Raw genomic sequence first — 16,103 nt, forward strand, 5'->3', positions numbered from 1 at the left:
AACTGGAATAGGGCTAACTTCACTGGGATGTGAAGGGATCTAGCCAAGGTAAAATAGAACCAAAGACTGACAGGAAAAACTGTAATGGAACAAATGGGTGATGTTCTAAGTACAGGCTAGGTACATTCCAACAAGAGTGAAGGGTAAGGGAACCAAAGGAAGGGCTCCTTCGATGACGAGGGAGATAGAGAAGATGATGAAACAAAAAAAGAGTGTGTGTGATGCATGCCAGGTGAATTCTTCAAGGGAGGACCAGACCAAATACAATAAGTTGAGAGGGGAAGTGAAGATGAAAATAAGAGAGAATATGAGAGTAGAATGGCGGTTAACATAAAAGGGAACCCAAAAATCTTCAACCGGCATGTCAACAGTAAGCGGGTAGTAAGAGGCAGGGTGGGACCTATTAGCAACAAAGAAGGTGTTATATGCTTCAAGCCGCAGGGCAAGGCTAGAATTCTCAATGAGTACTTTGTATCAGTGTTTACTAAGAAGGTGGATGCTGACAAAATATCGGTAGTAGTGGAAAAGAGGCGCAATGGAAGGGGTGAAAGTTGATAGGATGTATGAGAAAGGCTGGGTATGGTTAGAGTGGATAAGTCGCCTGGTCCAGATGGCTTGCATTCCAGATTGCTCAGGGAATTGGGTGAGGAGATAGCGGAAGGACTTACCATAATTTTCCAATCTTCCCTTGATGCGGGGGAGGTGCCTGAGGATTGGAAAGTGGCAAATGTGACACCATTGTTCAAGAAAGGGTGCAAGGACAATCCTAGTAACTACAGGCCGGTCAGTTTAACATCAGTGGTGGGTAAAGTTTTATAAACAATAATCAAGGAAAAAATTAACGGGCTCTTGGAGAGGTTTAAGCTAATTAAGGAGAGCCAACATGGATTTGTAAAAGGAAGATCATGTTTGACTAATCTAATTAATTTTTTGATGAAGTAACGGAGGATCAATGAAGGGAATGCAATGGATGTTGTCTACATGGATTTTCAGAAGGCGTTTGACAAAGTACCACATAGAAGGCTGGTTAACAAAATTGAGGCTCATGGAATAGGTGGGTCAGTGGCAGCTTGGATAAGGAATTGGCTTAAGGACAGAAAACAGCGAGTTGTGGTAAATGGCTGTTATTCAGACTGGAGGATGGTAGACTGTGGTGTTCCCCAAGGGTCAGTGCTAGAGCTACTGCTTTTTTTGATATATATAAATGACCTGGATATTGGAATACAAAGCAGAATTTCTAAATTTGTCAATGACACCAAACTTGGGTGTGTGGCAAACAGTGAGGATGATGCCAATCAACTGCAACAGGACATAGATAGGCTAGCAGAATGGGCAGACAAGTGGCAGATGGAATTTAATACAGAGAAGTGTGAGGTGATGCATTTTGGCAGAAGGAACAGGGAGAGGCAATATACACTTAATGGCACAGTTTTAAAGAGTGTGCAGGGACAGAGGGACTTGGGAGTTAATGTGTATAGGTCCCTGAAGGTGGCAGGACATATTGAGAGAGTGGTTAGCAAAGCATATGGAATCTTTGGTTTCATAAATAGAGGTATTGAGCACAAAAGTAGAGAAGTTATGCTGAAGCTTTATAAAGCGCTGGTTAGGCCACAACTTGAGTATTGCGTCCAGTTCTGGTCATCACACTTTAGAAAGGATGTGAAGGCCCTTGAGAGGGTGCAGAGGAGATTTACCAGAATGGTTCCGGGGTTGGGGGATCTTAGCTACAAGGACAAGTTGGAGAAGCTGGATTTGTTTTCATTAGAGCAAAGGAGGTTGAGGGGTGATTTGATAGAGGTGTACAACATTATGACGGGTTTGGATAGGCTAGATGGGGAAAGGCTGTTCCCACGAGTTGATGGTACATGGACTAGGGGACACAGATTTATGGTTTTGGGCAAGAGATATAGGGGGATGTGAGGAAAAACTTTTTAACGCAGCGAGTGGTGAGGACCTGGAAGTTGCTGCCAACTGAAGTGGTGGAAGCAGAGACACTCAAATGTTTTCAAGGGGAGACTGGATAGGCACTTGAGGGAAATAAACTTGCAGGGCTGTGGGGAGAGAGCGCGGAAATGGGACTGACTGGACTGCTCTGCAGAGAGCCGGCACGGACTCGATGGGCTGAATGGCCTTCTTCTGTGCCTCTGACTCTATACATCAGGAAGCCTTTCCTTCCTCTTTTCTTCCTTTAGGTATATCTGAGGAAGAACTCACAGGCTCCAATGCATCTGGTCCTACCATCACTTCACAGCACAAATCAGTCATTCTATCCCTCATGACCACCAGCTCAAAGATATCTACCCAGGGAGCTAAAGAAAGAAAAAAACTTGCATACATATCCCCTTTCATTACCTGAGGACATCCCAAAGCACTTTACAACCAACTATGTACTTTTGAAGTGTAGTCACTGCTGTAAAGTAGGGAAATCTGGTAGTCAATTTGTACACATCAAGGCCCCAAAAAACAGCAATGAGATAAATGACCAGACGATCTGGTTTTGGTGGTGTTTTTAAAGATAAATGTTGGCCAGGACACCAAGAGAAAGCTTTTAAGGCCAGCAGCACTGCACAACCTCTCTCCCCCAATTTGCAGTGAGTGCTGATTCCTGGACAGTCGTTCTGCCTGGTGCTGACCCAAGCCATTTAAAACAGCTGAACCCAGAAGTGTCGCCAGGTTCAGCTGCGGTCAAGTCAGGCACAAGAAAAGTGTACTGTTTGACTGACATTGGGGAAATGAGTGAGGAGGAAACTAGTATGCAAATTGTTGTATATTTTTAGCTAACAATGTACTGCAGTTGTAATGTAGAAATTGTTGGTCCTGAGGAAGCTTCCTATGTTTCAGTCTTCCTGGGTCTGTTTTCAAACCACAAAAATAAGTGTAGATTCTGTCAGTAATGAAGACTTTGTTTATTTGATTCCACAAATGAATAGGCTTGTTTTCAACTACTATGAGGGAACTTTCCAGTATTGCTCATGGGGGTCCAAAGTGGATTGTTTTAGATGGAGATATTGACCCTATGTGGATAGAGTCGCTCAACACAGTAATGGATGATAACAAGGTTAGTAGTTTACATGTGATTTAAATAGTGAAAATATCAGGAGCAATCTATGTTCTGCACAGTTTCATATTTTGTTATTGTTATGTTCATTAATAAATAGACATTCTTATTATGAACACAGCTAGCTTTTGCTAGACCTTTTATTGAGCACATGTGGACTAGGTATTGTATCTGTGGAGGCTTCCATCTTGACTGCTGCCTTGTGGGTAGCCTAGCCTCATGGGTAATGTAGTCTTAATATAATATATAGCTGGGTAGTGTAGTCTTATACATACAGCTATATACAGCTCTATGGCTCCACCTAGTGTCCACTATAGAATGACATGCTATTGATCACTACATCCCCCTTTCTTTGAGGTTGAACAAAATCAATATCAATCAACTTTCAAGAAAACAATAAAGATAATATCAGTAACACTTTTGTTAGTGCACTATAAACAAACATTTTCAAAACAGTCAACACACTTTCAAAGCTTTACATTGTACTCAAAGATTAAGTCTATCAGGCTCTTTTACTTCACGTGTGGATCTTCTCAACACGGGTAAGTCTGATGTGTCTTCATGAGATTGTTCTGGCGGTGAATGACAAGATGCAGTTGCGGCATTGTCATCAATCTGCTCTTGTATAGATCGAGGTCTCCTTGCGATCTTTGCTTGGAGAGGGTTTCAGTGTTTCCTTCACTTTTCATGCCATAACTCTCAATGTAGTCAATGCACTCTCGAAAAACTGCTGGCAGCTGGATCCCATCATACAGCATAGTCCTCTCAGCAGCCTCGGCTAATGGAACACCAAAGATTGGCCTGAGGGAAGAAGGAGTATCCACCGGAACTGCTTCCTGCTCTGGTGCAGGCTTCTTCTTTTTCTTTTTCACTTTCCACTGCTTAACAACATCTGCTGTGGTTATATCTTTGGACTTTTTCCCCTTGTGTTTTTCCTCTTTGTGCTTTTCTTCCTTTGGCTTCTCTTTGACCTTGAAGTCTTTTTCCTTCTTCTTGGAGAAACTAGGCTTTTTGAAGACATGGATACCCTTTGGCCTTTTCATCCTTGATGGGCTCTCTGCTTCATCACCTGAGTCATCTGGTCTGCTTATGGCACAGTTTATACGGTAGACTCTTTTGACCAGTTCTAAGTCTTCACAAGCTTTGTCACCTAGTATCGAATCAAGTCTTTCAGCCACAACAGAAAACATGAGATGATGCACTTTTTCTTTGACTGTCACTTTAAGTCTGCATACACCTAAGCTATCTATTTTCTGTCCATTATAGTCCTTCAGTAGTACTGACTTTTTCTGTATTTTGGGCTTTTCTTTCATATTGTTAATGTCACTCATACTGATTAAGTTTGCTTTTGCCCCAGTGTCCAGTTTCAATGTAACTAATGCTCCATTTATCTGCAGTGGGATCATCCATTTGTCCTCTTTTACTGCATTAACTTTATGTTCAGCATTGTCTATTTCTGAGGGCTGCACATTTTCTGTATCTTTTTTGATATCATCACATGACACCATTCCTACAAAAAATGTCTCACTTAAATCAGTGTCCTCAATCACATTAACTCGTCCTTTCGTCGTTTTTACTTTTGAAAAGCATTGTTTGGCAAAGTGATTCTTTCCATTACACTTTGTGCACATTTTTCCAAACGCTGGGCATTGTCTTAGCTGGTGTTTGTAACCACAGCGTTTACAATTAAAAATTTCATCCTCCGATTGCTTTTCATTTCTGTTCTGCCCACGTTTCTTCCCCTTGTAGGACACAGCACCGACAGCAGCATTATCACTCATTACATTCGCATCATTATTGATTTCACTGAAAGTCTTCGCGTGATTTCGAGCTAGCTCGCTGGCTTGGCATATTTTCACCGCATTTTCCAAATTTAGTTCGGTTTCTCTCAACAGACGTTCCCTGACTTTTTTATCATGAATACCAAACACAATCTGGTCACGAATCATGGATGCTTTGAGATCAGAGAAATTACATGTCTGTGCTTTCAGTTTCAGATCAGTTATAAAGCTATCAAAAGTCTCATTTTGTTGCTGTGTCCGAGAACGGAAGATGTATCTTTCATATGTCTCATTCTTTTTGGGAGAACAATGTGCATCAAATTTCTGTAACACATTGTCTAATTTGTCTCTGTTCTCCGCTGGATTAAATACAAATGTATTAAATACCTCTATCGCCTGTGGGCCTGCAACCGTAAGCAGCAACGCTATCTTCCTTGCGTCTGGCTTCGTACCGAATCCGATGGCTGCAATGTAGAGTTCGAATTGCTGTTTAAAAGTCTGCCAATTGTAGTCGATTTTTTCTGTGAGATTCAAACGCTCTGGTGGCTTCAAATTCTCCATGTCGCTTTTCACAATTTTCAGCAGATCTTCACTTATGTTCATTAATAACTAGACATTCTTATTATGAACACAGCGAGCTTTTGCTAGACCTTTTATTGAGCACATGTGGATTAGGTACTGTATCTGTGGAGGCTTCCATCTTGACTGCTGCCTTGTGGGTAGCCTAGCCTCATGGGTAATGTAGTCTTAATGTATAGCTGGGTAGTGTAGTCTTATACATACGGCTCTACACAGCTCTACGGCTCCACCTAGTGTCCACTATAGAATGACATGCTATTGATCACTACAGTTATAATACAATGGGGGGTTAAATTCTGGAGAACCCAGTTTTGGCACCACACCCCACAGCATTATGCCCCCACGCACAAAGGCTGAGGTCCAAAGAGCCCCAGATATTGGACCTCAAACCTCCATCAAAATGAAGCGGGTGCTGCGGGAGAAGGCAGCAATCAGGTAAGTGGTCGAAGTTTGGGCTACTGCTAGTGCAGCTGCCCACAGGTAAGTGGATCGATGGCCTCAGGTTTGCCATCGGGGGGTAGGGATGGAGATCGGGGCCTCTAGATTGATGGCGGGGGGTGAGGGAGATCGGGAGGCCTGATGGTCAGGCCCGGGGATCTTGGGAGTGGAGGCGATTGTGGTAAGTACTTACCTTTTATTTATGCGATGTTTAGGTTGGTTTTCCCTGGTGCTGGCTGCTTCAGGGCAAACCAAAGTTTCATCAGGGACCTGAAGCAGGCGTTGGCACCTTATTTGCATATGCAAAAAGACGTTGCTTGTTTGTCCTTACCTAATATGGAGGGTGGCCCTCTTTCAGTCGGAGGTATGCGCACAATTCCAGTTCACCATTTTGGGGCCTTAGGAGGTCCAATTTAAACCCCAGAAACGTTTTATTATAAGTTTACTTCTAATTTAACCTCCCTTTTACATCAATTATTTCAACAAAAATATTATTAGTGGAAACAAAGAGTATTTTTACCTTTTATAACAAAACATGATAATAGTAAACAAATTTAGCTCCTGGACAGAAGTTTGAACAAAAAAGAAATGTGTCTTTTCCATATCTATTTGACTGCTTGTCTCAACTATTTTCTGTCTTGCTCTTTTTGAATTATGATGACCTCTCATATTCCTTGTTATGTTCAGTTCATTTTATCAGTTTTTGTACTTTTTTTGTTGGGGTGGTCTGGAAGTGTTATTGTTTGAGGGAGAAGCATTAACATACATTAAACTAGTTTATAAGATTGTATTATGATTCAAATAAATTCAGGTCTTTCACAGTTGTGGCCATTATTGACACTGAGAGAAACCCACCAAGTAGAGCCATTGTACAGAAAGAATGGCCGAGGTGGTATGAATGTTCCCTCCTTCGTGCATCACTCATGGAAACAAATGAGAGAGAATTTCTCTAGGCTGAGGAAGAGTGGGAAAGCTAATGGGTTTGCACTGAAAGCAAAAGGATGCATGCATCAATCACTCAGCCCACAGTATGCTGACATAGCTGTAACACCGCCTGCAAGTCACTGGCCCTAACTCTAACTTTTGAAACTGCTTGATGGTTGCCTGAGGGATAGGCTTCCTTTACATAGAAACATAGAAGATAGGAGCAGGAGTAGGCCATTCGGCCCTTCGAGCCTGCTCCGCCATTCAATGAGATCATGGCTGATCATCCAAATTCAGTACCCGGTCCCTGCCTTCTCCCCATATCCCTTGATCCCTTTAGCCTTAAGAAAGATATCCAACTCTTTCTTGAATATACTTAATGAACTGGCCTCCACTGCCCTCTGTGGCAGAGAATTCCATAGGTTCACCACTCTCTGGGTGAAGAAATTCCTCCTCATTTCAGTCCTAAATGGCTTACCCCTTATCCTTAGACTATGACCCCTGGTTCTGGACTCCCCGGCCATCAGAAACATCCTTCCTGCATCTAGTCTGTCCAGGCCTGACAGAATTTTATAGGTTTCGATGAGATCCCCTCTCAATCTTCTAAACTCCAGTGAGTATAAGCCCAATCGACACAATCTCTCCTCATACGTCATTCCTGCCATCCCAGGTATCAGCCTGGTGAATCTTCGCTGCACTCCTTCCATGGCAAGAACATCCTTCCTCAGGTAAGGCGACCAAAACTGCACACAATGCTCAAGGTGTGGTCTCACCAAGGCCCTGTACAACTGCAGCAAGACATCCTTGTTCTTGTACTCGAACCCTCTTGCTACGAAGGCCAGCATACCATTTGCCTTCTTAACCGCCTGCTGCACCTGCATGCTTACCTTCAGCGACTGGTGTACAAGAACACCCAGGTCTCTTTGCACTTCCCCTTCTCCCAATCTATTACCATTGAACTAATAATCTGCCTTCCTGTTTTTGCCACCAAAGTGGATAACCTCACATTTATCCACATTATAGTGCATTTGCCATGTTTCTGCCCAATCACCCAACCTGTCCAAATCATGCTGGAGTTTCACGACATCCTCCTCACAGCATACCCTCCCACCCAGCTTTGTGTCGTCTGCAAATTTGGAGATACTACATCCAATTCCCTCGTCCAGATCATTAATATATATTGTGAACAGCTGGGGTCCTAGGACCGATCCTTGCGGTACCCCACTAGTCACTGCCTGCCACTCGGAAAACGACCTGTTTATTCCAAGTCTTTGCTTTCTGTCCGCCAACCAGTTCTCCATCCAAGTCAATACCTTGCCCCCAATCCCATGTGCCTTAATTTTGCACGCTAATCTCTTATGCAGGACCTTATCGAAAGCCTTCTGAAAGTCCAAATACACCACATCCACTGGTTCTCCCTTATCTATTTTACCAGTTACATCCTCAAAAAATTCCAGTAGATTAGTCAAGCATGATTTACCTTTTGTAAATCCATGTTGACTTTGTCCGATCCAGTCACTGCTTTCCAAGTGCTCTGCTATTACATCTTTTATAATGGACTCTAGCATTTTCCCCACTACCGATGTCAAGCTTACCGGTCTATAATTCCCCGCCTTTTCTCTACCACCTTTTTTGAATAGTGGGGTAACATTAGCTACCCGCCAATCCATGGGTACCGTTCCAGAGTCTATCGAGTTCTGGAAGATGAGTCCTGGAGAAGCTGCCCATATTTGTTGTATCCGTGTGTTAATGGAGACACGGAATGCAGGAGTTGATTTAACAGGTGTTTACTGAACAAAGTTTGGAGGTGAACTAAAAGATACAAGACGCTATACAGGCTTATATACCCGAGTGGTCACTACCGGTATTACAGTACACAGGGGCTCTTAAAGGTACATACACTACAATATTGCTCGAAGCATCCTTCCTCTTATTGCTGTTCATCTACTGCCACCTACGCTTGCTCTTTCTAACTGATGCTCAATGCTTCAGCTGGTGTTTCTTCCTCACCCACCACTTGGCCCCATATCTAATTTCCCTGCAGTGGCTGGATCTGGGCTGTTGCTTGCAGTGTCTGAAGTGCTTGACAGGTACTAATGTGATGCTGCTGCTTCTTCATCCTGTTCAACTGCACCAGTTGCCTCATTTTAGGAGACACCCAAGAAAAGACCAAACTCTGTCATGCTTTCTCACCAACTCATATTATATGCACCCGAGAATGACTTGCATGCTCCCTGCTCATCCTTTCAGACCATGTACCATGCCTTGCTCATTGGGTGCTCCTCATTTTACCTGTTACATTTTTAAAGAAGGCTGTACATCACCATCAGCAAAGAATCTGCACTGGTGGCAGACCAGCCAAGATGCATTGAAGAACAGGCTCTCCAAATAATCAGGGGGCAAGTCAGCAGGGCAGTGGGTGAGGGACAGCTTGATGGGCAGCCCAATCGCACAAGTGTTTGTTTCAATTTCATCTTGATAGCACCTCACACTCAATGGCCATCTGTCAGCCACACCTCTTCTTCTACTGCAAGACACCATTGTGGTCTTGCTACTGTACGCATAGCCATTTGCTGCACATCCTATGATCATATATGCTCCCTTTCTCTTTTCTTGGGTGTCTCCTAAAATGAGGCAACTGGTGCAGTTGAACAGGATGAAGAAGCAGCAGCATCACATTAGTACCTGTCAAGCACTTCAGACACTGCAAGCAACAGCCCAGATCCAGCCACTGCAGGGAAATTAGGTATGGGGCCAAGTGGTGGGTGAGGAAGAAACACCAGCTGAAGCATTGAGCATCAGTTAGAAAGAGCAAGCGTAGGTGGCAGTAGATGAACAGCAATAAGAGGAAGGATGCTTCGAGCAATATTGTAGTGTATGTACCTTTAAGAGCCCCTGTGTACTGTAATACCGGTAGTGACCACTCGGGTATATAAGCCTGTATAGCGTCTTGTATCTTTTAGTTCACCTCCAGACTTTGTTCAGTAAACACCTGTTAAAGCAACTCCTGCATTCCGTGTCTCCATTAACACACGGATACAACAGTGGCGACGAATTGGAAACGGACTTACCTGCAATTCGGCAGCACCTCAAGGAGATCGATTCCTCAGACGAAGGTCGAAGAAAAAAAAAACTGAGTTCACCAGCTAGCCGGGCTGGTGGCAGGTACTGCACTAATCCTTCCTGGGCGGCGGGCTGGGGCTCGATCGGGTGGCTCTGCAGCGGGGCCGAGCAGCGAGTCGGAAGGCGGAGGCAAACAAAGACGGAGGGTGGAGCACTCGGGAGACGGCCGGCGCTGCAAAGCAGGCTGGCGTTTGGACCAAGCAGAGGGAGGGAAAAGTCCCAGAGAGTCCGGCGGGAACGAGTCTCCAACTATTAAAAATATGTGTAAATAAAAACCGCGGAGAACAGCGTTGTCGGCAGCGGCGGGAAAGCGTGGGAGGCGCCATTTTTTCTCGGCAGGGAAGAAAGGAAAGCGCGGGAGGCGCCATTTTTGATTTTCAGGATGCCTAAGACTGGCAATATTACTGCTTTCGATAGTGATATAGAAGATTGGACCACATATGTGGAAAGAGTGGAGGTATATTGCACAGCGAATGAAGTAGAGGATGATAAAACGGCATCGGTACTTCTAAATCTGATGGGCGCAAGGACATACGGGCTGTTATGAAACTTAATCACTCCAGCCAAACCGATGGACAAGAATTTTAAGGAGAGTGTTGATACCCTACAGGAGCACTTAAACCCAACACCGCTGCTGATAGCGGAACGATTCAAATTCTTCAGGAGGAATCAGCACAAGAATGAAAGTAACGCTGATTACCTCACCGAATTAAGAAAGCTGTCAAAGCACTGCCAATTCGGGGCAGGACTGGCAGATTCTCTACGAGACAAATTCGTCTGCGGTCTCCTAAGTGAAGGAACACAGAAAAGGCTACTTTCTGAGAAAGATTTGACACTGGACAAGGCTTTCAGTGTGGCTGTATCATAAGAAGCAGCAGCAAGAGGAGCTGCGGAGATACAGCAAAAGCCACAGGACTTCGGCACCCATGAAATGACACGGGGTTTCGAGAGATGTTATCGCTGCGGCAGATCCACCCATGACCAGAGGGACTGCTGGTTCAAGGACAAAGCATGCAGGCAATGCGGAAAGATGGGACACATTGCACGTATATGCCGATCTGGAAACAAAAAATCCACTGACAGAAAAAAAATCAATAAGGAAAAGTACAGAAAGATACAAATGATGACGGACAGTAGCTCCGACGACCAGAAGAGCGGTAGCGACTCCGGAAACAAGAGACTAAGCTGTCTCAAATTACATAATGTAATTGCCAAAGAAGATTACCAGACCATTTGGGTTACCCTCACGATAGCGGGGTCCCCAGTTAAAATGGAGCTAGATACAGGATCAGCTCTGACAGTCATAAGTCGACGGGATTACGAGCGGCTATTTCCGCATATGCCTTTGAAAGACACATCCATTATCTTGAAGACATATACGGGGCAGAAAGTATACCCCAGAGGGAAAATAAGGGTGCCTGTTGTATACAATGGCAAGGAAATACAGAAGTTGTATTTATACGTTCTGCAAGATGGTGGTCCACCGCTGTTGGGACGTGAATGGATCAGGAAGATACGTTTAGACTGGCACTCCATTCAGGCACTGACGGTGACCAGTAAGAAAAAAAATGACGACGTCATACCTGAACGATTAAAAGACATCTTGGCCAACGCCAAAGAAGTGTTTCAACAGGAACTAGGAACCTTGAAAGGCGTCACCGCCTCAATAAAAGTAGAAGATGCGGCAATTCCCAAGTTTTTTAAGGCAAGGCCGGTGCCATATGCAATTCGTCCAGCAGTCGAGGCAGAGCTGGAGAATTTGGAAAAGGCAGGCGTGTTATCCAAGGTAGATTGGAGCGAGTGGGCAACACCCATCGTCCCGGTCATGAAGAAAACGTTGAATAATGATAAATCTGAAGAACCGAGAAAAATTCGCATCTGTGGGGACTTCAAGGTGACTGTAAACCCGGTCCTTCACACGGTACAGTATCCTCTTCCGAGGATAAAAGATATTTTCGCCTCACTATCCGGAGGGAAACGTTTCACCAAAATTGACTTGGCACAGGCATATCTACAGATGGAGGTTGAGGAGGCCTCTAAAAAGTATCTCACGATAAACACACACAAAGGCCTGTACCAGTACAATCGACTGGTTTTCGGAGTAGCATCAGCTCCAGCTATCTGGCAAAGAGCTATGGAGCAAGTCCTGCAAGGGATTCCGGGGACTCAATGCTACCTAGACGACATCCTTGTAACAGGAGAAAACGACAACGAGCACCTTGCCAATTTGGAGCAGGTGCTCACTAGGCTGAGAGAACGGGGCCTACGAGCAAATCGCCCCAAGTGCGAATTTTTCCAGAAACAAATATCATATTGTGGCCATATAATTAACGAAGAAGGGTTGCATAAGTCACCTGAAAAAATTGAAGCGGTCATAAAAGCCCCAGCACCTGAAAATGTCTCACAATTAAGGTCGTTCCTGGGATTGATAAATTACTATCATAAATTTTTACCGAACTTGTCAACTCTTCTGCACCCTCTTAACGCACTGCTACAAACGGGAGTAATTTGGAAATGGAGCGAAGACTGTAAATGTGCCTTCCATAAATGCAAAGGCTTGATCACGTCCAAGGAAGTGTTGGCTCATTACAACCCAACACTGCCAATCAGACTGGCGTGCGATGCATCCCCTTACGGCGTAGGAGCGGTATTAACGCATAGATTCCCTGATGGCTCGGAGCGGCCGATAGCTTTTGCGTCATGCTCATTGAACTCAGCTGAGCGTAACTACACCCAGATCGACAGGGAAGCACTCAGCTTGGTGTGGGGAGTGAAGAAATTCAACCATTACCTACACGGACAAAAATTTACCTTGTTGACTGACCATCAACCCCTCGTCTCCATATTCAACCCTAAAAAGGGTGTTCCCATTATGACAGCGCAAAGGCTACAGAGGTGGTCCCTTTTCCTAGGGGCACACCAATATGACATAGAATACAAAGGATCAAAACAGCATGGGAATGCTGACGGTTTATCGCGCCTACCGTTGCCAACGGTAGAAGAGGCACCTACAGTGGACCCAGTGGAGATGTTCCACTCAACCATAGTGGAATGTCTACCAGTAACAACTTCTACCATTGAAAAGGAAACGAGAAATGACCCGACTCTCTCACGAGTCTACGATTTAACGGTGAAGGGATGGCCAGCACATGGCGAACCACTGTTGCCAGCATTCTCGCAAAGAAGAGAACAGCTGTCAGTGTGCCGAGGAACCTTGATGTGTGGATCCAGAGTGGTGATTCCACCCAAACTCCAGGATAAAGTGCTAAAGGAGCTTCACGAGGGGCATCTGGGTGGAGTGAAAATGAAGAACCTAGCCAGAGCGTTTGTGTGGTGGCCAGGTATCGATGGAGACATCGAAGAAATGACCAAGAGCTGTCTAGGATGCCAGAAGGTCCAAAACGCCCCACCACAAGCCCCTCTACATCCATGGGAGTGGCCCTCATCTCCATGGCAAAGGGTACATATCGACTTTGCTGGTCCATTTATGGACTCAATGTTCTTAATCGCGGTTGATGCACACTCCAAGTGGCCGGAGGTAATAAAGATGTCCTCCACCACCACGGAAAAAACCATCACAGTATTAAGGACCATATTTGCCAAGAATGGGCTGCCTGAACAGATCTGTTCTGATAATGGACCGCAATTTGTGTCCGAAGAATTCAGGAAGTTCTTAAAAAACAATGGGGTTAAGCACTACACGTCCGCCCCATACCATCCTGCCACCAATGGATTAGCTGAAAGGTTTGTCCAGACCTTCAAGGCGGCCATAAAGGCCATGGGTAATGAAGACATAAATCTACAACATAAGGTAGATAACTTCTTGTTTGCGTACAGGAATGCAACACGTGGTTACAAACCAAACTCCCGCCATGATGTTTTTCAATAGAAGACTAAGATGCCGGCTGGATTTGATCAAGCCAAACATCAGAAGGGACGTAGAGAACCGGCAATTTCAAGGCATGAATGAAAGGCCAACTAGAACCTTCCAGATAGGTCAACAAGTTTTGGCCCGGGACTACCGTACCGAGAAATGGCAGCCTGGAACTATTTGCACACGACTAGGACCGCTGATGTATACCGTGGACATTGGAGAAAGCATAATAAGGCGCCATATCATAGAGTCATCCGAAAAGGGACAACCTACACCACAACTCTATACTCCTAATGATGAAGCAGAGATACCCATAGTATGTACCTACGATCCGGTGATACTGGAACCAGATGAACTCGACACTGACATTCAAGCCGAATCGACCTTGCCAAAAGAACCTACTACACCACCGAAAACTACTACACCACCGAGGCGTTATCCGGACCGAGTCAGGAAGCCTCCAGAGAGACTGACTTATAATTGATTAACTGCAGCAAATGTGTAGATTATTGTTCTTGTAAACATGTTAATTAATGATTACTTAAAATGTTATGTACTAATTATCTAAAAGGGGAGGAATTGTAGTGTATGTACCTTTAAGAGCCCCTGTGTACTGTAATACCGGTAGTGACCACTCGGGTATATAAACCTGTATAGCGTCTTGTATCTTTTTGTTCACCTCCAGACTTTGTTAAGTAAACACCTGTTAAACCAACTCCTGCATTCCGTGTCTCCATTAATACACGGATACAACAGGACTGGGAGGATTCACTGAAAGTTTTGGAGAACTGGCATCTGTGGACTTTGAGGGAGAGGGACTTTGAGAGAAACTAGGGGCTTGGGATTCCAGAGCACTGGGGAGGTGGGAGCAAAAAAGGGCCACTGGTACAAGGGAGGAAGTGGGCTGGGGTGTGAAGGTACTGGAAAGAATCGATGCACTGGAGGGAGAAAATAACACATCAACCAAATCCAATCCAATAATTCAAGCTTCAGTCAAGCATTCCAAATTGAGTCGCAGACTTCAACAACAGGAGTAGGCCTGTGCCTACTTTTTACATTGAGTAAGAATAAACTTTTTATTCTATATTCAATTTTTATGGGTTACATATGTTATAAATATTACATGTGTATATTTTCAGCCAGCTGAAAGTCAAGATGTTTCTCAAACCAAACTCATGAATTTATTCAGTCGGTTATGCTGCTTGCCAGCTCGGGAGTAACTTCAAAAAAAAATGGAGCCATTTGATTATGTAATTTTCTTCTACTTGTTACTTATTGGTACTTGCCAACTGAATCAAACTGCTTTTGATTAATTCAAGTTTAGTCATTTGGATGTTTAATTGGTAACTTAACAGATAAGTGATTCTTCACTTTAATTTTTTTTCTGTCTCTAGGTACTGACTTTAGCTAGCAATGAACGTATATCTTTAGCGCCTTCCATGCGGTTATTATTTGAAATTAGTCATCTACGTGCAGCAACTCCTGCTACAGTATCCAGGGCTGGCATAATATACGTCAACCCACAGGATTTAGGATGGAGTCCGTAAGTAGCTGGTGTATTTGTACTTTACTCTGAATTCTCCCAGCTGTTTCATTTTTCTAAAATTATGCTTGTCATCCTATACGTCATCAATTTCCATTTCTTTGTAGGTATGTCACTAGCTGGATTGACACTCGCAAAGCCCAGTCAGAGCGAGCTAATCTGACTATATTGTTTGACAAGTATGTTCCGTTCTGTCTGGAACAAGCGCGTTGTAATCTTAAAACTATTATTCGAGTTCCTGAAAACAGTATTGTACAGGTACAAAGTAGCATTTTCAACTCAAGCATGATATATAAATGAGTCTTTTGAAAGTTTCTTTTCAGAGTGATAATATTTTGGCATGTAGGCTATTGTTACCATTTTCAATGTTTTAAAATTAATATTGAAAAATAGTTCATATGCTGGTTAAGGTTATGTATATTTTCATGGGTCTTAAAAATTAAAGCGAAGAAGGAGCCCTTTTGGTCCATTACACCTGTGCCAGTCTAGATTTATATTATGTTGTGTCAAGCTCTAAATTTTAGATTGTTTCACAAAACTAATTTATTCTTGTAGACTTTATGTTCTCTACTAGACTGCTTATTAACACCAGAAAATACTCCCCCAGACTCTCCTCGTGACATCTATGAAATGTACTTTGTATTTGCTTGTGTCTGGGCTTTTGGTGGAGCATTGTTCCAAGATCAAGTAAGTATTAATGAGTCAATTCTTTCCTTTTAATTTTAAACATTTTTTTAAAAATTGGAGCAGTTAAGTAAAATAGTCACTTAATTGTAAAATTAT

At 43.7% G+C, this 16,103-nt stretch overlaps 1 protein-coding gene across 1 annotated transcript in view; it reads left to right on the top strand.

Moving 5' to 3' along the window:
• Positions 1 to 2,947: 2,947 nt before the first annotated feature.
• LOC147120358 (dynein axonemal heavy chain 11-like) overlaps positions 2,948 to 16,103 on the top strand; it is a 173,802-nt gene continuing 160,646 nt past the window's right edge. The window contains exons 1-4 of the mRNA XM_085984222.1: positions 2,948 to 3,058; positions 15,172 to 15,320; positions 15,428 to 15,578; positions 15,876 to 16,007. Coding sequence (XP_085840348.1) covers positions 2,948 to 3,058; positions 15,172 to 15,320; positions 15,428 to 15,578; positions 15,876 to 16,007 — 543 coding nt within the window. The remainder of the gene's footprint in view (positions 3,059 to 15,171; positions 15,321 to 15,427; positions 15,579 to 15,875; positions 16,008 to 16,103) is intronic.

The sequence above is a fragment of the Somniosus microcephalus genome, chromosome 4 (genome assembly GCF_052327205.1).
Source record: "Somniosus microcephalus isolate GS21.2 chromosome 4, FLI_Smic_1.0, whole genome shotgun sequence".
In the NCBI taxonomy this organism is placed as follows: Eukaryota; Metazoa; Chordata; class Chondrichthyes; order Squaliformes; family Somniosidae; genus Somniosus; species Somniosus microcephalus.